The sequence below is a fragment of the Strongylocentrotus purpuratus genome, unplaced genomic scaffold (genome assembly GCF_000002235.5).
Source record: "Strongylocentrotus purpuratus isolate Spur 01 unplaced genomic scaffold, Spur_5.0 spur5_scaffold_21, whole genome shotgun sequence".
In the NCBI taxonomy this organism is placed as follows: domain Eukaryota; kingdom Metazoa; phylum Echinodermata; class Echinoidea; order Camarodonta; family Strongylocentrotidae; genus Strongylocentrotus; species Strongylocentrotus purpuratus.
In genome coordinates, this window is record NW_022145607.1 from 5,504,388 (window position 1) to 5,522,458 (window position 18,071).

Consider the following 18,071-nt stretch of genomic DNA (forward strand, 5'->3'; position numbering starts at 1 on the left):
TACTTTAAATATTTTGTAGTATATTTTTCACCATGAGATGATTTTTGGCCGTGCTTTTGTTTATTGGTCAATTTTGTCTTTAAGTTCCAAAGTAGGTCCTGACGGAATGAAGGTGACGTTTTGAATCCAGGTACTACCTCATGCAATCCCTAGATCAGAACACATAGGTCATCAGCTTGATTCTAGAAATCCATTCCATATTATCATATCAATTACAGACTATATCAAACTTGACAATAACTTCCCTCTAGCATATAGGATGGAATTTTGGATGTCATGAGTGTTTCATCTGGCTAGGAAATAAGGCAGGATGTTTCGGTGTATATATAATAGGTGCGGGATGTGGTTTGAGTAAAATTAGACAATATTTGTTTGAATGTCCATTTTGTTTGCTCGCTGGGTGAACAAATATGATTGTGTGAGTCTAGAAATTTATAAATTTTTCAAAAGAGACATTAATTAATATATTTGATATATTCTTTACGAGAATAGAATGACAAAGTCATGCATAATTTAGAAGCAAACAAATAAATTAGAAGTAATCAAATTGTCCTAAGTAATTCTATAAGGCCAGAAGTTTACAGACTTAACATGAATGTTATTTATTGATTTAGTTAATATCCTTCATCAAAATTGAATGGCCAAGTCATACAAAGTTTTGAAGTTTACAAATAATTTAGAAGTAATCAAATTGTCCCAAGTGATTGTTTGAGGCTAGAAGTTTATACATTTTGCAAAAAAGAGTCATTCATTTATTAGTAAACATTCCTTCACCAAACTAAAATGGCAAATGCATTCATAATATAGAATTTTAGACTAGCTTGGACTATCTAAAAGAACAAGTGTGTGGGCTCCCATAGGAAATGTGCATGCCTAACATGGCAGCTAGAAATATATTGCAAGCAACCTCCATTTCCATGTATGTCATTCTTCAGAATCTTTATTTTAACCATGCTTCTGCCCTTCTCTCTCCCTCCTCTCTCTCTCTCTCTCTCTCTCTCTCCCTTCTCTCTCTCTCTCTCTCTCTCTCTCCCTTCTCTCTCCCTTCTCTCTCTCTCTCTCTCTCTCTCTCTCCCTTCTCTCTCCCTTCTCTCTCTCTCTCTTTCTTGTTTCTGTCCTTAAACTCTACCTGCCCTTGCATGGATGTAGGTGTACGTAGATTCACGTAGATTGTAAGTCTGATCATGTTTTATCAATTGAAACCCAGAACCCTTACTCTGTTTATCTCATTCCTCTTTGAATCCTGAAAATCAAAGTCATATGAAGGAACAAACATGTCTTACATATTTTGCGCTGCAAAAATGAGTAGTCAAATGTAACTGCAAGAAACATGGAAGATCAAACAATTTGTAGGAGTTTTTCTATCATAGCTTGTGTTTCTTCAATAAAGGATCAATAAAGGATGGTGCATTTCATACAGTTTTAGAATTAGGAAATAAATATGAAGCCACTTTTAGAACCTGTATTAATTATTGTAATGTTCCCATTCAAAGAACTTTTATCAAGTAAAGGAACCAGTAAAATTTTGCATTCAAAATCGAATCGAAATCATAAAAAGAAAATGCGTTATCTATAAATTTACTAAATCTAGCTTCCCATTGTCACAATACTAGTTCATATCAATGCTGGAATATGAATCATATGGTAGGTCGCTCTTCATTTTGTATTTATACCTGCTCTTATCTTATAAGTGTAAACATCTTAGGAATTTTCATCTGGAGAATCTTCTCAGGTATTTGTTTGTCAGGTCAAACTTTTGTTTCATTTTACAGTAACAAAAAGCAATATCATTTGAGTGGTCAGTTCTGTTTGTTCTAGGGTCACAAAAGTAGGACCAGGTGTTGGCTGGTCTATTGTTTTAAGATGAATAATCTCAATATCTTCTTCCCCTTCGGCTATTGGCTAAATTCATCACTTCTGTTTCTGTGTTATGATTGTAACAGAAGCTAGACAGGTCAGTTGAAGAAAGAGACAATTTGGTCTTATGAATGGTATCAATTTTAAAGGTATAGTTGAGTATTGGTAATTTCCAAAGTGCCCCTCCAAAACAAATTTGGTTTATTTCAGTACCATATGAAAGATCATCGAAAAAAACATGGGAGATGATAATAATTCCAAATCAAATGCTCTAATTGTTGTGCAATTTGCTTTCAAAACATTATATAAAAGTGTTTGACGTCCGGACATCACTTTTGACTTTCGACGGTTTATTTTTTGAATTTACGTGTTTAGCTCCCTCTATGTCATTTAACAACCAGCGTATTTACAACGAGTGTTTGAGTTCGTTGGTACGTACAGTACTACAGGTAGCTAGCAGGCGGGTATCCGACCGCGCGCTAGTACACAGTACAGCTGATCAATTCCAATACGCTGCTTTCACGTAAAGTATAACACACACAGCTCATATCAGATTATCACCGGCGCCGATCGAACGCTAAATAGACAGCTACAGTCCAGACAAGCTTTGATTGAAATACGATAACGAGATCGAGATTGGAAAAGGAGCTCGAGGTCACGGACGATGGCCGACTCGGACTCAGCTAGTGCTAAGCCTAAGGACAAGGCTAAGGCTACGCTAAATCGGAATAAGACTAAGTAAGACGGTAAGAGGAAGGAGAGAAACAAGCAATGGCAGCTCGACCATCCGGCCCAGAGGAGGCGCGGGAGTGGCTGTGAACAAGGCCAGGGTACGGCGGAGAAACTTCGCGAGCTGCAGGCGGCCTTCTCGTTGCCGAGTCTAGAGGATGCAATAGACATGCCAGCTCACTGAGAGGTAAGTTGAAATGATATACGCCCCACTGCATTGGGTAGGCCTACCGTTTTAATTTGATCTAGTCTAGAGACTAGATGCATGGAATCGGCAAATTTAAGAAATTACGTTTTGTTATCTCTTGCCTTGGATTTTTAATTCAGATTTCATGAATCATATGATATTGATAGTCTAGCCTAGGTCTACAGTAGACCGAAAGCTTCAGTCTCTATATCGTCGGTTGTTCCACTGAGACTACGTCTGGCTCCACTAGACCTCCGGATGAATTTGGTTCAAATGAAAATATTGGAAGCATATGCGATCCTACAATATTCAGTGAATGTTGTCGCGTTGAAATCGAGTCTAAAGTGATGAAATTGTAAATAATAATCTCTTTATGGGGTATACTATAACTCTCTCTCAAGGTCAATATATTAATTCAGCTATACAACAAGCTACAATTGACCGATTGGCTATTACCTTTTTGAAATTATATATCACAACTACATATTCCGGGATTTTTATGGTAGCAGCTACCGTTGTACGACCGTAGGCGCTATTTTAAATTTATCAAAATTTACCGGGAGCACCGGTAAATTTTTATATTCAATTTTTTTCGAAAGCAGAAGTGTTTTAGGAGCTAAATTTTCTAGTGCTTATAATACTTCCACAGGGGCATCCAAATATATCAAAATTGTAAAGAATCACTATCCACCCAATTTTCAAAATTTCCCAAAACTTTGTAATAGACCCTACCTTTAATGTCCCTCGTTACAACTGCAGTTTTCTTTGTAATGATGACGTGCAGGGCTAGTCAACCGGGTAAACATCCTGCTCTTTTTAAAAGTCGACAAGGTTATACTATAGCTTGCTTGAGATGTGACTGTCTCATCTATATTTATCTCTACCAAAGAGTGTCTCAACTTCACATACATGACAGAGAACCAATGCATCAGTTATTAGTCATGCAAATTCCAAATCTGGCTAGCTGTGATAATTATTAGAGAATGCCATCTTCAAAATAATTTCTTTTGGTGATTTAAAATCTGAATGTTTTTTACTTTGTGAATGACTTTCGTTTCTTCACTTTTTACAGATATGAAGAACAGACAACACAATCCATCCCCAGCGAAGAAATTCCAAGCAGCAGTAGGGGAATTAGCAGGTGAATAGTACAAGTCACCTTTGACCGCAAATTCATGGAGAACTTGGCCTACTCTGCTGATTTGCTCGCTTCAGGTAGGATTCTGTATACATGTACGAAAGGCTCTGTAAATTGAGAGGAATTTAATGAGAATGCGTTCATTACGTACATGTTTGCAAGATTGAGCTCTTTTTCGGTTATGACCTATAAAATTGGGACATATCAGCAGGTCAAGATAATGCATCTTATTTGCTCATGTGTATGACATGGGATTTTCAATATTGATTTTGTGGTATGAAAATAATGAAATGCCCTATCATTTATATCATATTATATATATTATTATATATTTTGTTTTCATAATTCCTTAGGCACACCAGCATGCTCGAGTGTTTCCACAACCATATACTGATGTATGCTTCCAAGCGGTATTCCTTTGAGTAAGTATTTTTAGTATCATTTTGTATGTTTGAAGTAAGATTGTGGAAAAGTTGAAACATATCATTACAGTACGGTTACAGTTACAATATCATATTTTGAAGCAAATAGCAAAGTTAATGAGAAATTATGAATGACATCTATATAAATGCTGAAATCACTTTTGGATGCATGCAGAGTCTTGAAACAGCAGACTTTGTATCGTACTTGTGTCGGTACCTGATGTTAAGTCAAGTTGGAGTGGTTGTAGCAGGGAAATGTAACTACCTTTAATTAAAAGTCAATAATTTACAACACAAATCCAGAACTGAAGTGAATGGCTCGTATTCACAAAGGAGGTTTGTACAAACCATGGTTTGGCCAAGGTTTACATCTATGGAATGCCATTTGTAAACTGATGGAGAAGGAATGTAAACTCCATACTTGTTAACAATGTTAATTTACAATTTACGGTATGCGAGCAGCATTCCATAGATGTAAACCATCGTCAAACCATGGTTTGTACAAACCTCCTACAAACCTCCTTTGTGACTACGGGCCAATGAGTCTGAGATTTGTCTAAAGCATTTACTATTCATTCATCATGGTAGTGGTAATACCAATTGTTTGTCTTATCCATCCAGCTACCCAGCAAACCGGGCAAGGAATTTGCTTGCGGTCATCGACTACATGGCACACAAGGACAGGCCCGACCAGATTGATGAACAAGGCAATACAAAGTGAGTGGAAATTAGAAAGAAAGAAAAAAAGGTTTTCTTTTCTTTCTTGTTTTTCCTATTTTTATTTGTACATTTTTTTTTAGATGGACAAGGCAATCCAAAGTGGGTGGAGTAAAAAAAAAAAACATGATTTTTTGTTTTCCCTGTGTAGTTGGACAGGGCAATCCGAATTGGCAGTTCTTTCCCATGAAATTTATCAATTTTGGGGAAATTATTAAATATCTAATTGTCCTTCCTGGGAACGCCCCTTTTAAATCGCCAAAATATGACGTCATCTAAAGAAGTTGTCCCTGTACACGACGCACATCTAAATTATGTAGATGACGGACTGTAAGCTGATGGTTTGTCAATCATGCTGCTGATTTTGGACCCTAAATGCGGACTTGGATTCAGTGTAATAATATACTTGGTGTGTAATGCAAGGTTCTGGAGTCATCAAAATCATCATAAATTTGGCAGAGTTTTGGTAAAGTATATCACTTACACAGAAAGATGTATATGGGACAACACACATGGTGTCGGCCTGTCGGGGCTAGTACTACCCTGATTTCCTTATCTTTCTATGCTCATTACTCAGCCAGTATACATTTTCTTCCAAAATTGTTTGGCACATGACATTTATTTGTAATCTTGAACATTCAGTGTAAGTTTCGTTAGATTCTGTGAGAATTCATTTTCTTTTTTTACCAGAACTCAAGTTTATCTTTAAGAGATATGAATCATTTCCAATTGACAAGAATGAGTGTGCATATAATGCAACTTGTTACATTTTGCATGTTCTTTTATTTTATGATACAGATATGTTGCAGTATGGTCAAAGCGTGCCAACAACTACGTGGCCCGGAAGGAGAAGGTCCCCAAGACCTACCCCTACATGTATGTACAAGGACTCATCGGTGCGATACTGGAACGCAGAGAACAGGACCAAGGACCACTGTTCTCGAAGGCTGTTCTGCTCCCTGATGACCCTAGACACACAAGGCCCCGGCTTGCACCATTTCCTCCACCACAAGTTGATGTGATCCTAGCCAGGAGACTAGGCCGATTAGAGAAATCCATGTAATCCTCTGTAGTGAACATTTGGGATTGTCTGACTTGAGAACTGCTTTTTTTCGAGCAGAGACTAAGGGATCCAAATGGCATCCTTCCGTCCATCCTCCGTGACTGTACACAAATTTGAATGAAGTCTAATGTGAAATCTTACCTGCAAAAATCAATTAGGGTTGCTAACTTTCCAACCCTGCATCTGTTTGTAACCATACTTGATTGGTAGATGCCCTTTATTGGCCTCCATGATATTCTGGAGTTGAAGGTCACATAAGTAGGTCAAAGGTCAAATGAGGTTCATTGTTGCATGATTGCATGCAAGACTCTTAATCGCCTCGATTTAATTTGTCCATGTGGCATGTTTTTAGGCTATCTTGAGGATTGGTTGGAACTTAACATTTTGTGGTCCGGAGGTAAAAGATTGCATGGCTTAGCATTACGAGCATGTATTCTTGATATGTCAGAGACCCTTTGACAAAATACCACCAAACTTGATACTAGAGTGTCCCTGGGGATCATGGGGATGTGGTTATCTGGAGAAAAAAAATCACATAACACATGATATACATGTACCAGAAATAAATTGTTATTGTTGCTAGATTAGCCACCATGCTTGGCACTTGTATATTGTATTACAATAAGAGGTTGGCAAGTTTACAAATGGAAGAAATGTAGGAATATAAAAGACAAATTGTGACATCAGTGTATAAAAGCTCTATGTGATTTATACAATTCATAATTTGTGATAAAATCAGTGCTTGCTCATGTGGAAATGGTGGATATTTCAATTTGTATCTATTTGGCAACCTATATTCCTTGAAGAAGTTACGGTAGTAATTATAAAATTTACAGCCAAGAGGTCAAACCATGAGTCAACAATGTGTTTGGTTTTAGTGACTGTGCATGTAACTGAGGTGACAGTCGATCATGAAAAAGACTATACTTCGGAACCTGTTGAAAATCAACATGGAAAGAAGAAAGATTTGTAGAATATCTTATTGTAAATAGTCTTCATTTTTTGTTTAATGCAATCAATGTGACTAAAATAATGCAAGCGAAAAAGAGAAATGATCACAAGACAGCAAAACAGTTGGTTTCATGCATCATTTGAATCAATGAACGTGAATCAGCTCAACGCCAAAGTATTGCGGTTCAAGGTTATACCATCAAGAGATATGCTGCCTGTAACTACTTTGTAGTTTGAAAGGGTGTATAAAGGAATAAGGATACAGTTGGGCAGGCGAGTCTTTCTGTTGGTCTATTGTAAAAAACTGGGTCAAATTTTTTCCAATTTTTTTGCAAATTGTAATAAAACTTGGTATACCGATTGACCCGAGGGTGTGCAAGACACATTTGTTGTGTCTGTCTGTTAAGGTACCTCCATGGTAACCAAGCTTTGCACAAAGAATACAATTTTGTTTTAATAATCTTGTGGAGCATATTCTTTCCAAGTTTTAGCAATTTTATAGTTTTGGTATCTTTGATGAGGCATTATAATAACAGTATAAAACTCAATGCATGTGCAGTGTGTAAAATAAGTATGTGAGCAAACTATTGGAAGTAGTTTGATCGATTCATATGAAACTCAGTACACACAACGCAGAATTGTCTTTTGTGTGCGTATAGGACATGACCAGTTTTGAAATGTCTGTGCTATTTTTTTGAAAAACCTTATGTTGGATGTTAATCACTTGAGGTGATATTCATAGTCGAGCATTAGGGAAGATGAAAGACATATATGTACCTAACTATACTTAATTTTGTGCTGAAACTGATATGATTCAGGATTTGAGATCGATATGGAGTATGTATACATGTATACTCGTACACATTAAGGAAAAGAATCACTCAGACAATTTTTAAAGCATTTATATATAAAGTAAGATGTGAAACTTAAAAGATAAAACCAGTTATGGTCATGCGACTGCATTGTGAAAGGATTGTTGTGGAATCGATCAGAAAAGGTTGATCATCTAGCATATAAGTCTTGGTGTGTACTGCAAGGTTCTAGAATCATCGAAATGATAAAAAAATTGGCCCAGTCTTGGTAAAGTTACAAGCACTGTACACAGAAAGATGTATATGGGACTACGCACAAGTGCGCGACACATGCGTTATATCTATCAAGTCCAAATAGATATAATAATTTACCAAATATATCAATTAGTAGGCAGTTTCTCGGCAAAATTTGTATGATCACGTACTAGTCAAAACATTGTGTGCGGGCAAGCACTGAATCAAATGACCGGGGTAATAGTATATTTGTCAAGCGCGTAGAAACATTACTGTTATAGATACTTTTCTTTGGTAAACTTATCTACACATTGCCTATAGAGTATGTCAAGTTTTTATGAAAGACACAAGATAAGATGTATATAAATAAGCAGTAACTAATAAGTAACAAGACATGGTGGTATACAAATAAAGTATATTGCTCCTTCTTAATGACGACGGTTAAAGTTGTCATAGCGATAGATGCTAAATAAAAATGTGCCTTTTTTAATACACATGATCTGTTTGTATGCAATGGTTGAAATCAACATCACGTTTAAATATTGCCTTCAGTTCAGCAATTATAATTTGTATTCATCTCAATAATGTTGTGTAAATTTAACTGTTAGTTATGGCCGAATAAAGCTTTCAATGTACACCATAAAAATATGTTATGTATCTTCATTTTAGCATTACTATAATTATATTAAAATCTTATGTCTTTACACATTTACAAGTTATCACGTACTGACGTAGGTCATGCAATACACAGGCACTGTAGAACACAACTTATTTACAAGAAGTTACAATCACTTTTTTTTTTAAACTTTACAATTGCATGCAGTACCAAAATAAGAATACTGAAAAACACTGCATTATGGACAAGTATGAATCAAGTAAGATGTTAAATTAATTCACTACTGTTATTCATTATAGTATACTGATACAACAATTTTTAATATTTTTTTTAATTAATTTCTTTTTATTTCTCCACTTTCCCTTTAGCCATGTACCTTCATGTTGTTATATATGTTAAAGGTGTCGCTCTGGACCTATAACATATGATAAGACAAAAAATCCACCAGTTATTTCTGATTTCTATCAAATTTTTAGATTTTGTGTTGTTGTTGTTGTTTGGTATTATCGGCGTTTCATTCTTTTTTAGAATATTTACGCCTTTCACTTTATTTCTTTTTTTTTCTTCTATTTTTGGTACTATTTGTCAATTCATATTCATCTCTTTTTTTTGGATAATATAATCTCAGATCTACTGGTCCATGAAAACCCCTCACCGCAATTGGCACCTTCCTGCCAGACCGGCGCGGTACATTGCGCAATCTTCTCGGCCATCATTGGCCTAGGCAACTCTGGTGCCGGTGAGAGGATTCTGGGGTAGATCTTTTGAGTCTCTTGGGGTTTACCGTCCTCAATCCGTCTTTACTCTTTCTTACCTTTTCTCTTCTAGTATTTTTCCATTTTGTAAAACCTTATTTTTCTATCAAAGTGGGTATCAACATCTTAGGGCATTTGGTTGTCGTGCGATATGTGCCAAAAAAAAAATGTGGATTTAGTAATTCCTTTTTGAATGAAACATGGATTTAGCTTCTTTTGGAATTGAATGGATTTAGCTCCTTTTGGAATGAAACTGTAATAATGTTGTTTACTTTCTTTTCGAAAGGTTATATTTATGTGTGATTTCACTATTATTATTTAAAAGGAAAGGTTTGCTGCTAAATTTGAATAAAATTTCAGTGACTTTATTGAGAAAATATGATTTATTTTTTATTTTTTAGGTACAATAACATGTTTCATTCCAAAAGGAGCTAAATCCACGAAAATCAAAAATCAAAAAATTTAGTAAACATCAGAAAAGCCGAAGGGAAGATTTTTTCTTATCATTATTGGCAGATAATCAGGTCCATGCAGGGTGACACCTTTAACATATATAACAACATGAAGGTATACATGGCTAAAGGGAAAGTGGAGAAATAAAAAAGGCAATTTACTCAGAAGTACCCAAAGTGGATTTGGCTCCTTTTGGAATGAAACTCTTCACATATTATAAAAGGAAGACAAGTAATATAAAAGGAAAAACGAAGGCCCACGTCATTTACATAGAAGGTAGGTGGACAGATAACCTCGATGTTTTTAATCTAATTTCATCTGGGAGATCATTCCACAGCTTTGTTCCTACAAACGAAATACAAAATTGCCCTTGCGTTGTCTCACATATTGGTTGATAGATAGAGTAAGCCACTTTCTTTACACTGTAGAAGTAATCAACTGGGTCATACGACGTACAATACATACACATACACTACTACTAGGTCGAGCGTACTCGCACTACATACACATACAGTATTCGCATATCGCGCTCAAAAACAATAGCGCTACCAGTACCACAGACCATGCAATTATGTGCAGGCCTCGCATACCATAATGTGTACAATATAAATCAGTCAGCGCGCTATAGACATGGTTCGGATATTACTTGCACGCCCATATCCGATCGTCGTCTTGGCGAAAATTCACGGTGTGCTGCCGCTTGACCGAGAGGTGGCGCTATACAATTACACTGAACACGCCTCGAAAGTAAAATTTTTGATAAATAAAATCATTTGCAGTCGAACAGGTTTTTTGCATATAAATTCACTCTAATGTAATATTTCGGATTTATATCTTCAATGATGCATTCTTAGACATTTATTGTATGTTTTTTATGTTTAGATCATAGTTTCGTTCGCTAATGTGAGTATTGACCAACACTCAACTATTCCTTTAATAACTGGGCTACTATTTTTCTTGCAGGGAGCAGGCAACTTGGGATAACATTCTTAAAGTCAAAATTGTGACATCATCAGTGGTGATAAAGAATTAAGTATAATTCTTGCTTACCTACGATAGTAGAATCATGGTGAAGTTAAGCCAAAAGATACTGGACAGTAAGCGTTAGTTTGTCAACAAATATTATCCTGCATTTGGGTGTTTGTCTCCTTTTCAGCATTTAATTTTAGTGGTGATTCACTTTAGGTTTGGACGATGGTAGATGAATATGATTTGTCATCTCATTTAAATAATTTGTTACCCTCCTTTTGGGATAGGGGTGGGGAGGTATATTGTCCTAACAATTTTCCAAGTAACTGAAAGATTTTGCTCTTTGGAGTAAGGAAAATGGACCCAGTTGTTGTGCTTTCAAATTCAGAAAGATCAAGAAAAGTGCAAAAGATCTGGAACTTCATGATTTTGACCTAAATAAAACAATCCAATCCCTTATAGACTTGGCAGTACAAAAAAATGAACATTTCTGTCTAAAGTGTCAAATTAGTTAATATTGTCTTTTCTTCAAACTAGACTCACAGATGCCTCTGGTATTTTAAGAAATCATAACATAGTTTGAGAGTGTTGTTCTTTGTATAAGGCTAGTATAACATAGCTGAGAACACATGATTCTCGTTAGTCAGTCAGTCGGGCATCCTTGCGAGGGTTTGGGATGGGCTTAGAATACCTGAATTCCCCATCTGGCTTACACTGCCAAGTAAAGAATAACACATTTAAACTTGACAAGGTATGCAAGATGAAAGGTAGTCAGTCCTTTTTTTTACGATACCGTCTCAGCAGACACATCCATCTTGAAGCTACTGCCTCAAACACGAGCGGGATTTATCTCTCGGAGGCCGGGCATCTAACTGAGAATTTATGTCTTACCTTCACAGACTGATAGCTTTTATTGATTTGGATTGCGGAGTTAACTATAATGTGGATGTGTTATTAATGGTGGAATCATTCATCTTACAAACATAAATGTCATTGATGTCTACATAGTATCAACAAGATCGGTTCTAGGCAGTGGCAACTTTTTTATGCAGCCTCTCTACATGCTGGTAAAGACAGTTGTTCCAGGAGTTTTGTGCCTTGGACTACTTCGCTTCTATTGAGCTCCTGCTGTTATATTTTATTTTACAACATCATTTATACAAGGACGGTTTACTATTGGTGCCTCTTTACCTACGCAACAAGCTTTAATATTGTACTCATTGTGAATACTTGGATATAACTTGGCCATTTGATGATTTACTCTCAGACAAATACCTTCTGATACCTGAAAGCCTCGTTGTCTGAACTCATATCGCCTGGACATGTTCGCCAAAATAAGGAGATATTTTCTTTGAGGGAGAAATAAAACCTTATACTAGTGAATATTTATTACAGAGAAGTCCAAAAAGCATCTGTAGAGATTGGGAGTGTTTGTTCTCAGCAGACTTTCATATTGAGAAGAAGAGGAGTGACAATGTCTTCCATTATTATGAGGAAGGTAAGATTTGATCTTTTTAGGGCCAGAAGGGCATGAACTCATTCACTTTGACACAGAGTTAATGCCCTTCTTGCACTTAACCCGTTGACTACTAAATTGTATAGGTCCCATAGGCTTAACACAGGGACCACCAGGTTCCCGTAAGCAAAGGGTTAATATACCATTCAGAGTATTTCAAGATTGATATGATGCTGATGGTGAAAAATGGGTATTCACAAATATCTTGAGATTAGCATGCACATTTCAATTCATTGTTTTAGATTTTAAATTGAATTCATGTAAGGTATAAGAGATGATGTTATTAGTACCCCTGCTTGGAGTGAAGTCATAACTAAATTGTGTTTATCCAATTTAGTTTTATGTTTTTAAGGTCTTAAAAGTCTCACACGAAAAGAGTACCGTATCAGATGCCGAGTGTTTTTTATGATAAAATGCTATTTTGATGATTTAATACATATTTGCAAAAAGAGACTGTCAGGGAGGAGAGAGAGTACACTTCAAAGAAATTTTGAACAGACATGTTTTGTTTCATATATGTAGCGATTTCTCGCACCAGGAGCTTATCAGGGGCCGAATTAGTGGAACATCTGAATAAATATTTGTATTAATAACGATTGTTTATCGTGTTGATTAATAGTCATTTACACAAATTAGGTCATTGACGCTATCATGTCACATGTTGAGACAGGAAGGAGGTTGGTGTCTCGGTGGGATGTAGAGGGTTGACCTGTAACATGAATCGTATTGTAAATGAGATTAAACCTACCACTCACAGCATGGTATGGTGTGACTTCTAGTGACCTCCAGGTGAGGGAACTGGTCTTTGACTTCTGAGCTTCTATCCCTGTTTTACAATGTTTCCAGTTTTACAAATCAGATATGTGCAGCCCTCGTGTTATCAGTGTCTGTAATATGGTGAAATATTGAAGCCCTTAAATAATTGCGCTTCAAAATGATCATAAAGTGCCTCAAAAAAGTAAAAATCTTTGAGTGACCGGTTTTACCATACTCATTTTCCACAACAGACTGTAGTGTTATGAAAACCGTTTGGCAAATGGTTTTAATTTTTTTTTAATTCCAATGATAAATATCTTGATAATCAGACAGACGATCGGCTAGTAAAAGTCATGGGGTTCCTGAGTAACCTGAAGGTTTATAATTACAATTGCAGCATGAGCTAAATCCAGAATTTTGTTTCAGAATCTGAGACAAAGTTACCAGATCCCTTTAAGTGTTTATTTGGAGGTTTAGATGGTTTCAACAAAAATGTGATAAGTTGGAATGTTAGTCATGTGTTTTACGGTTGATTCATACTTAATGTTGCTTGGCAACAAAAGTTTTAGTGCTGTTGAGCAGTTAAGATCTAAATCTGATTAAGAGATAATCATGCAGAAAAGTTCAAGATGTCCTCAGTGAATATTCCAAAGTTTGACTCTCTGAGGCACTTTGTCCATATCGTCGCTGTTTTCACGAAGTGACGGTAGTGAAAAAAAATTGCATTCACTTTGCGTTACGATTTTCCTCACTACCGTCACTTCGTGAAAACAAGGACGATATGGGCCATTTTCTTTGATAGGGACCATGTTGATTCTTGTCATTGTTTTGGAATAGAATGTTCATATATCCTGCTGTCTTATCTTTTCTAATGTACAGCTCTAATCTCCCTAAATTCTAAATTCATAGACTTTGTTCCTTTTTTGTTTACTAGGACCAGAAAGGTATTTTCATTGTTTTGCAGGCACTTACTGTTTTTAGAAACATGTTTCCTGCTTTCCTGTAATTGAAGCTTTTCCCTCATATTCATATCCAGGAAGTTATGAACCGCAGGATGTCAACTTTGATAAAAGTTTGGAACCATTATTTTTGAAAATATATCAAGTTATTCAAAGGGGAAATCTGCTAGTGTTCCACAAATTATCAATGAACAGAATTTGCTGTAAGAAGCTTAGTTTCGTATATCTCTTATAGACATTATTTCCTTCTATTACATCACATGATTTCTCCTTATGTTAAGCCCATGGTCTATATTGCAATTTGCACCTTTACATGCTAAAGGAAGTAGAATTTGTTCATATTCTAAGTAAGAAATTTTCACTTTGGTATAAACAATATGGAAAGAAATGGGTCCTAATGATACACTGGAAAACAAAGTAAACATCTAAATGTAATGGAAATTAGAGATTTCCTTTTTAAGGCAATATGAAATGAGAAGGTTAAAGATAAACTTGAGTTCTGGTAAAAAAAGAGAAAATAAATTCTCACAGAAGATTACAAATAAATGTCATTTGCAAAACAATTTTGGTAGAAAATGCATAATGGCTGAGTAATGAGCATAGAAAGATCAGGAAATCAAGGTGTTGGGCCCGAACACCATTTGTGTAGCCCCATATACATCTTTCTGTGTACAGTGCTTGTAACTTTTCCAAGACTGGGCCAAACATATTATGATTTTGATAACTCCAGAACCTTGCTGTACACACCAATACTTACATGCTACATGATCAACTTTTTCTGATCCATTCCACACCTTTTCTTTCACAATGCAATCGCATGACCAGAACTCACTTTTATCTTTAAAAGAAAGAGCATCTGAATGTGTACATTTTACAAACCGTATATCATAATATAAATATTTATTTGGATTGCTGAAGTGGACATTGCTGTGAAGACCCTTTGCCCATATTAACATACACCACTGACCACTTAGCTTAAGGCAAATATAGCACCTTATGATGTCATAGTGTAGTCTGTGTAATCAGACTCTATTGTATTAAATTAGTTGGTCAATTCCACCTCTATTTAGGTATAAAACATATTATGTACATACAAATGAATCATGTGATGATGGTGACATTTTACGTATTAGATAATAGGTTTACAGAGATCATGAATGGATATGTTCAAGCTTTCATGAAAGTTTATCGGCTAGAGTCAATTTATATACAAAAAATACATAAATGTACCTGTAATTACAAATTAGATGTTTAGAAATATGACTTCTCATATTTTTCATAGGAAAAAGAGAAAGAAATCAGTTTTAAAAAAATATAAAATAGTTCTTGAATATTGTTTTTTGTGTGTATTCGTGAAAAGTAGGTCATATGGATTTTCAGTATTATACACACATCATTACATCACTACCTTTATGTGAATTCATTCACTCCATATATCGATGAATAAGATAAATAGAAATCAAAGGAGATTTGTTGTTTTTAGTTGAGCCAATCACTTACTAGAGGTGCTAAGGACACATGGTATAATTATCCTCCACCTACAGGCCTAAATATGTTGATTTTGATGCGGAAGGGTTTATATTTATTCTGATGTTATGATAGTCAGATCCAATATTAGCCCTGTAAGAGGACAATTAGCCTGCAGCCATCTAGAGATGTCCATTGAGCATGAGGGTCAATCTGGGATGGTGTGGGCTAGTGAGAGAGAAAGAGAGAGAGAGAGAGAGAGAGAGAGGGAGAGAGAGAGAGAGAGAGAGAGAGCGAGAGAGAGAGAGAGGGGAGGGAGGGAGAGAGAGAGAGAGAGAGAGAGAGAGAGAGAGAGACAGAGAAGAAAGGGGAGGGGGAAGGACAGTAGAATGATGTAGGTCCTGTAGTATGACAGACTACACAGAGCTTGTTTACTTTGACAGAGCTATTTGGGCAATGGATATGACTACAATTTCATAAAAATATTTAATTTTAGTGTGGTATGAAAATCAACAGTTCTCATTTTTCCAGAGTACTCTTTAAGTTGCATGTTATTTCTTTGTAATGATATAACAGGGTGTAGATGTAAATGCATGATAATATGTTCATATCTACCACTGTAAGCTCTGTGTGAAGCAATGATTACTATTGCATAATAAAATTGTATTTCATGTGGTTTACTGACAGACATTTTCATGTTGTTGAGGAAGATGTCTCCTCAAGGTAATTAACAATGAATTCATACACCCAGAGTAAAAAACAAATTTCATCAGGTTGGAATACTTTCATTTGTTTTAATCTCTGTGAATGTTTGCAAATTAATGCTTATTTTCTAAAAAACCACACGTAAAACAAAAAATTAGACCTATGGTTGACGCACGCTGCCAGTTATTGTGAAGATTTCATGTATAGTTTTTGCTCTACTGTATCTATCCCTTAGCATAATCATAGGATCATTAATTAGTCCTACCAGTCTTTCTGACCTGGACGTACGTCACATGTTTGCAATTTACTGCTTATTTTCCGAAGAATCACAAGTCATCATTTTTGTTTGTATACAACAAAAAATAGACATACGGGTGACGCACGCTGCTCAGTCAAAATTTATTGTGCGGAACGGTGTGGGAGAAAGGGATTGTGGTATAAACAAAAGGGGTCATCAAAGAAGGCAGCGCTGTAACAGTTGTCATTTTTTGATTTGTGGATGTTATATTCACATTGAGGCGATGATGATTCATGTTAGGGAGCTAATGATGAGTGTTGGGAAGGGGAAGATGATGGGGGCAGGGGGCAGCTTTGGGGGGGGGGGCGCAAGGAGTGTTGATGTTCTTGTGGATCCACTAAGTGTGTCTGAAAGGCTCTGATTGGTGTGAGATAGAGTTTAGGGATGGAGGATGCAGGGCATAGTGATGGTCGGTAGGAGGGGGTGGGTGGGGTTATAGTGATGGTTGGGGCGGGGCCGGGGAGGCATAGTGATGATCAGGGAGGGGGAGAGGTACCCATCTATGTACATCCTGATGACACAGATCAGGCAGCTCACACAGAGCCAAGAGTCCTTACTACTCGTTAGCAATTACTTGCTTCTCATCATTTGGAACATGAACAAACTTTTCATTCACACATAGCAACGCTTGCTACATTCTGATACACACTGGCAATCAATCTATAAGCCATGGGATGTTAGGAGTTAGGATTTGTTTATATTCATCACAGCGCAGTACAATAAATGTATATTTAGTAGCTAGGCTATATAAATTGATCTGATATAAATTGATCTAATTATCATGATCAGAGGTCATTAGTGCACAAAAATGGCTCAATCAAATTGGGCTAAGAAATGGAGAGAAAAAGATACTCTTTGTCCATTCATGCACAATTAGTATTTTTATTTAAACATTCTGCTTTGGCCTTACAGGGATTGAAAGAGAAAGAGAGAGAGAGAGAGAGAGAAAGAGAGAGAGAGAGAGAGAGAGAGAGAGAGAGATAGAGAGATGATTATGTAGATTATATCTACATGTGACATGTATTAGCAAGGTCTAATTACTCTGTTCAGGGATCACTACCAGTGAAACTTGCTTTAATAGGTGAGAAATGTTTTTGTATGCAAGTGTTTGGGTGAATGCACTCCGTAGGGGGTTGATGACTTTCCGGGCGATGAAGATCATAAAACCGTGCTTAATATGGACTCCTGCAAATTGCCTTTTCCCTTCAAAAGCTCAGAATGAATGATTAAATGATAAGCTGATTTGATATGCGGAGAATTACATATTTTATTCATGATATCACTTTTAAATTATGTATATGATCTGATAGTGCATGGATGTGGAAAGATATGGGGCATGGGAATATAGGGTGTATTATTTATCTGCAAGTTAGATTTGTCAATACTTGACATCAAATCAGGAATATTTGTTTGTAAAAACAAGCAAACAGGAGAATCATGCAAACTTCAGTGTAGGCAGCATGTACT

General features: G+C 36.2%; 1 protein-coding gene across 1 annotated transcript; it reads left to right on the plus strand.

Annotated features, from left to right (window-relative positions):
- The first annotated feature begins 2,024 nt into the window (after positions 1-2,024).
- On the plus strand, positions 2,025-8,756 carry LOC115928142. Its single transcript, XM_030994930.1, has 5 exons — positions 2,025-2,773; positions 3,846-3,988; positions 4,265-4,333; positions 4,955-5,050; positions 5,849-8,756. The coding sequence occupies exons 3-5, from the start codon at positions 4,275-4,277 to the stop codon at positions 6,111-6,113; spliced, it is 420 nt and encodes a 139-aa protein (XP_030850790.1). The 5' UTR covers positions 2,025-2,773; positions 3,846-3,988; positions 4,265-4,274; the 3' UTR covers positions 6,114-8,756.
- Positions 8,757-18,071: the final 9,315 nt, after the last annotated feature.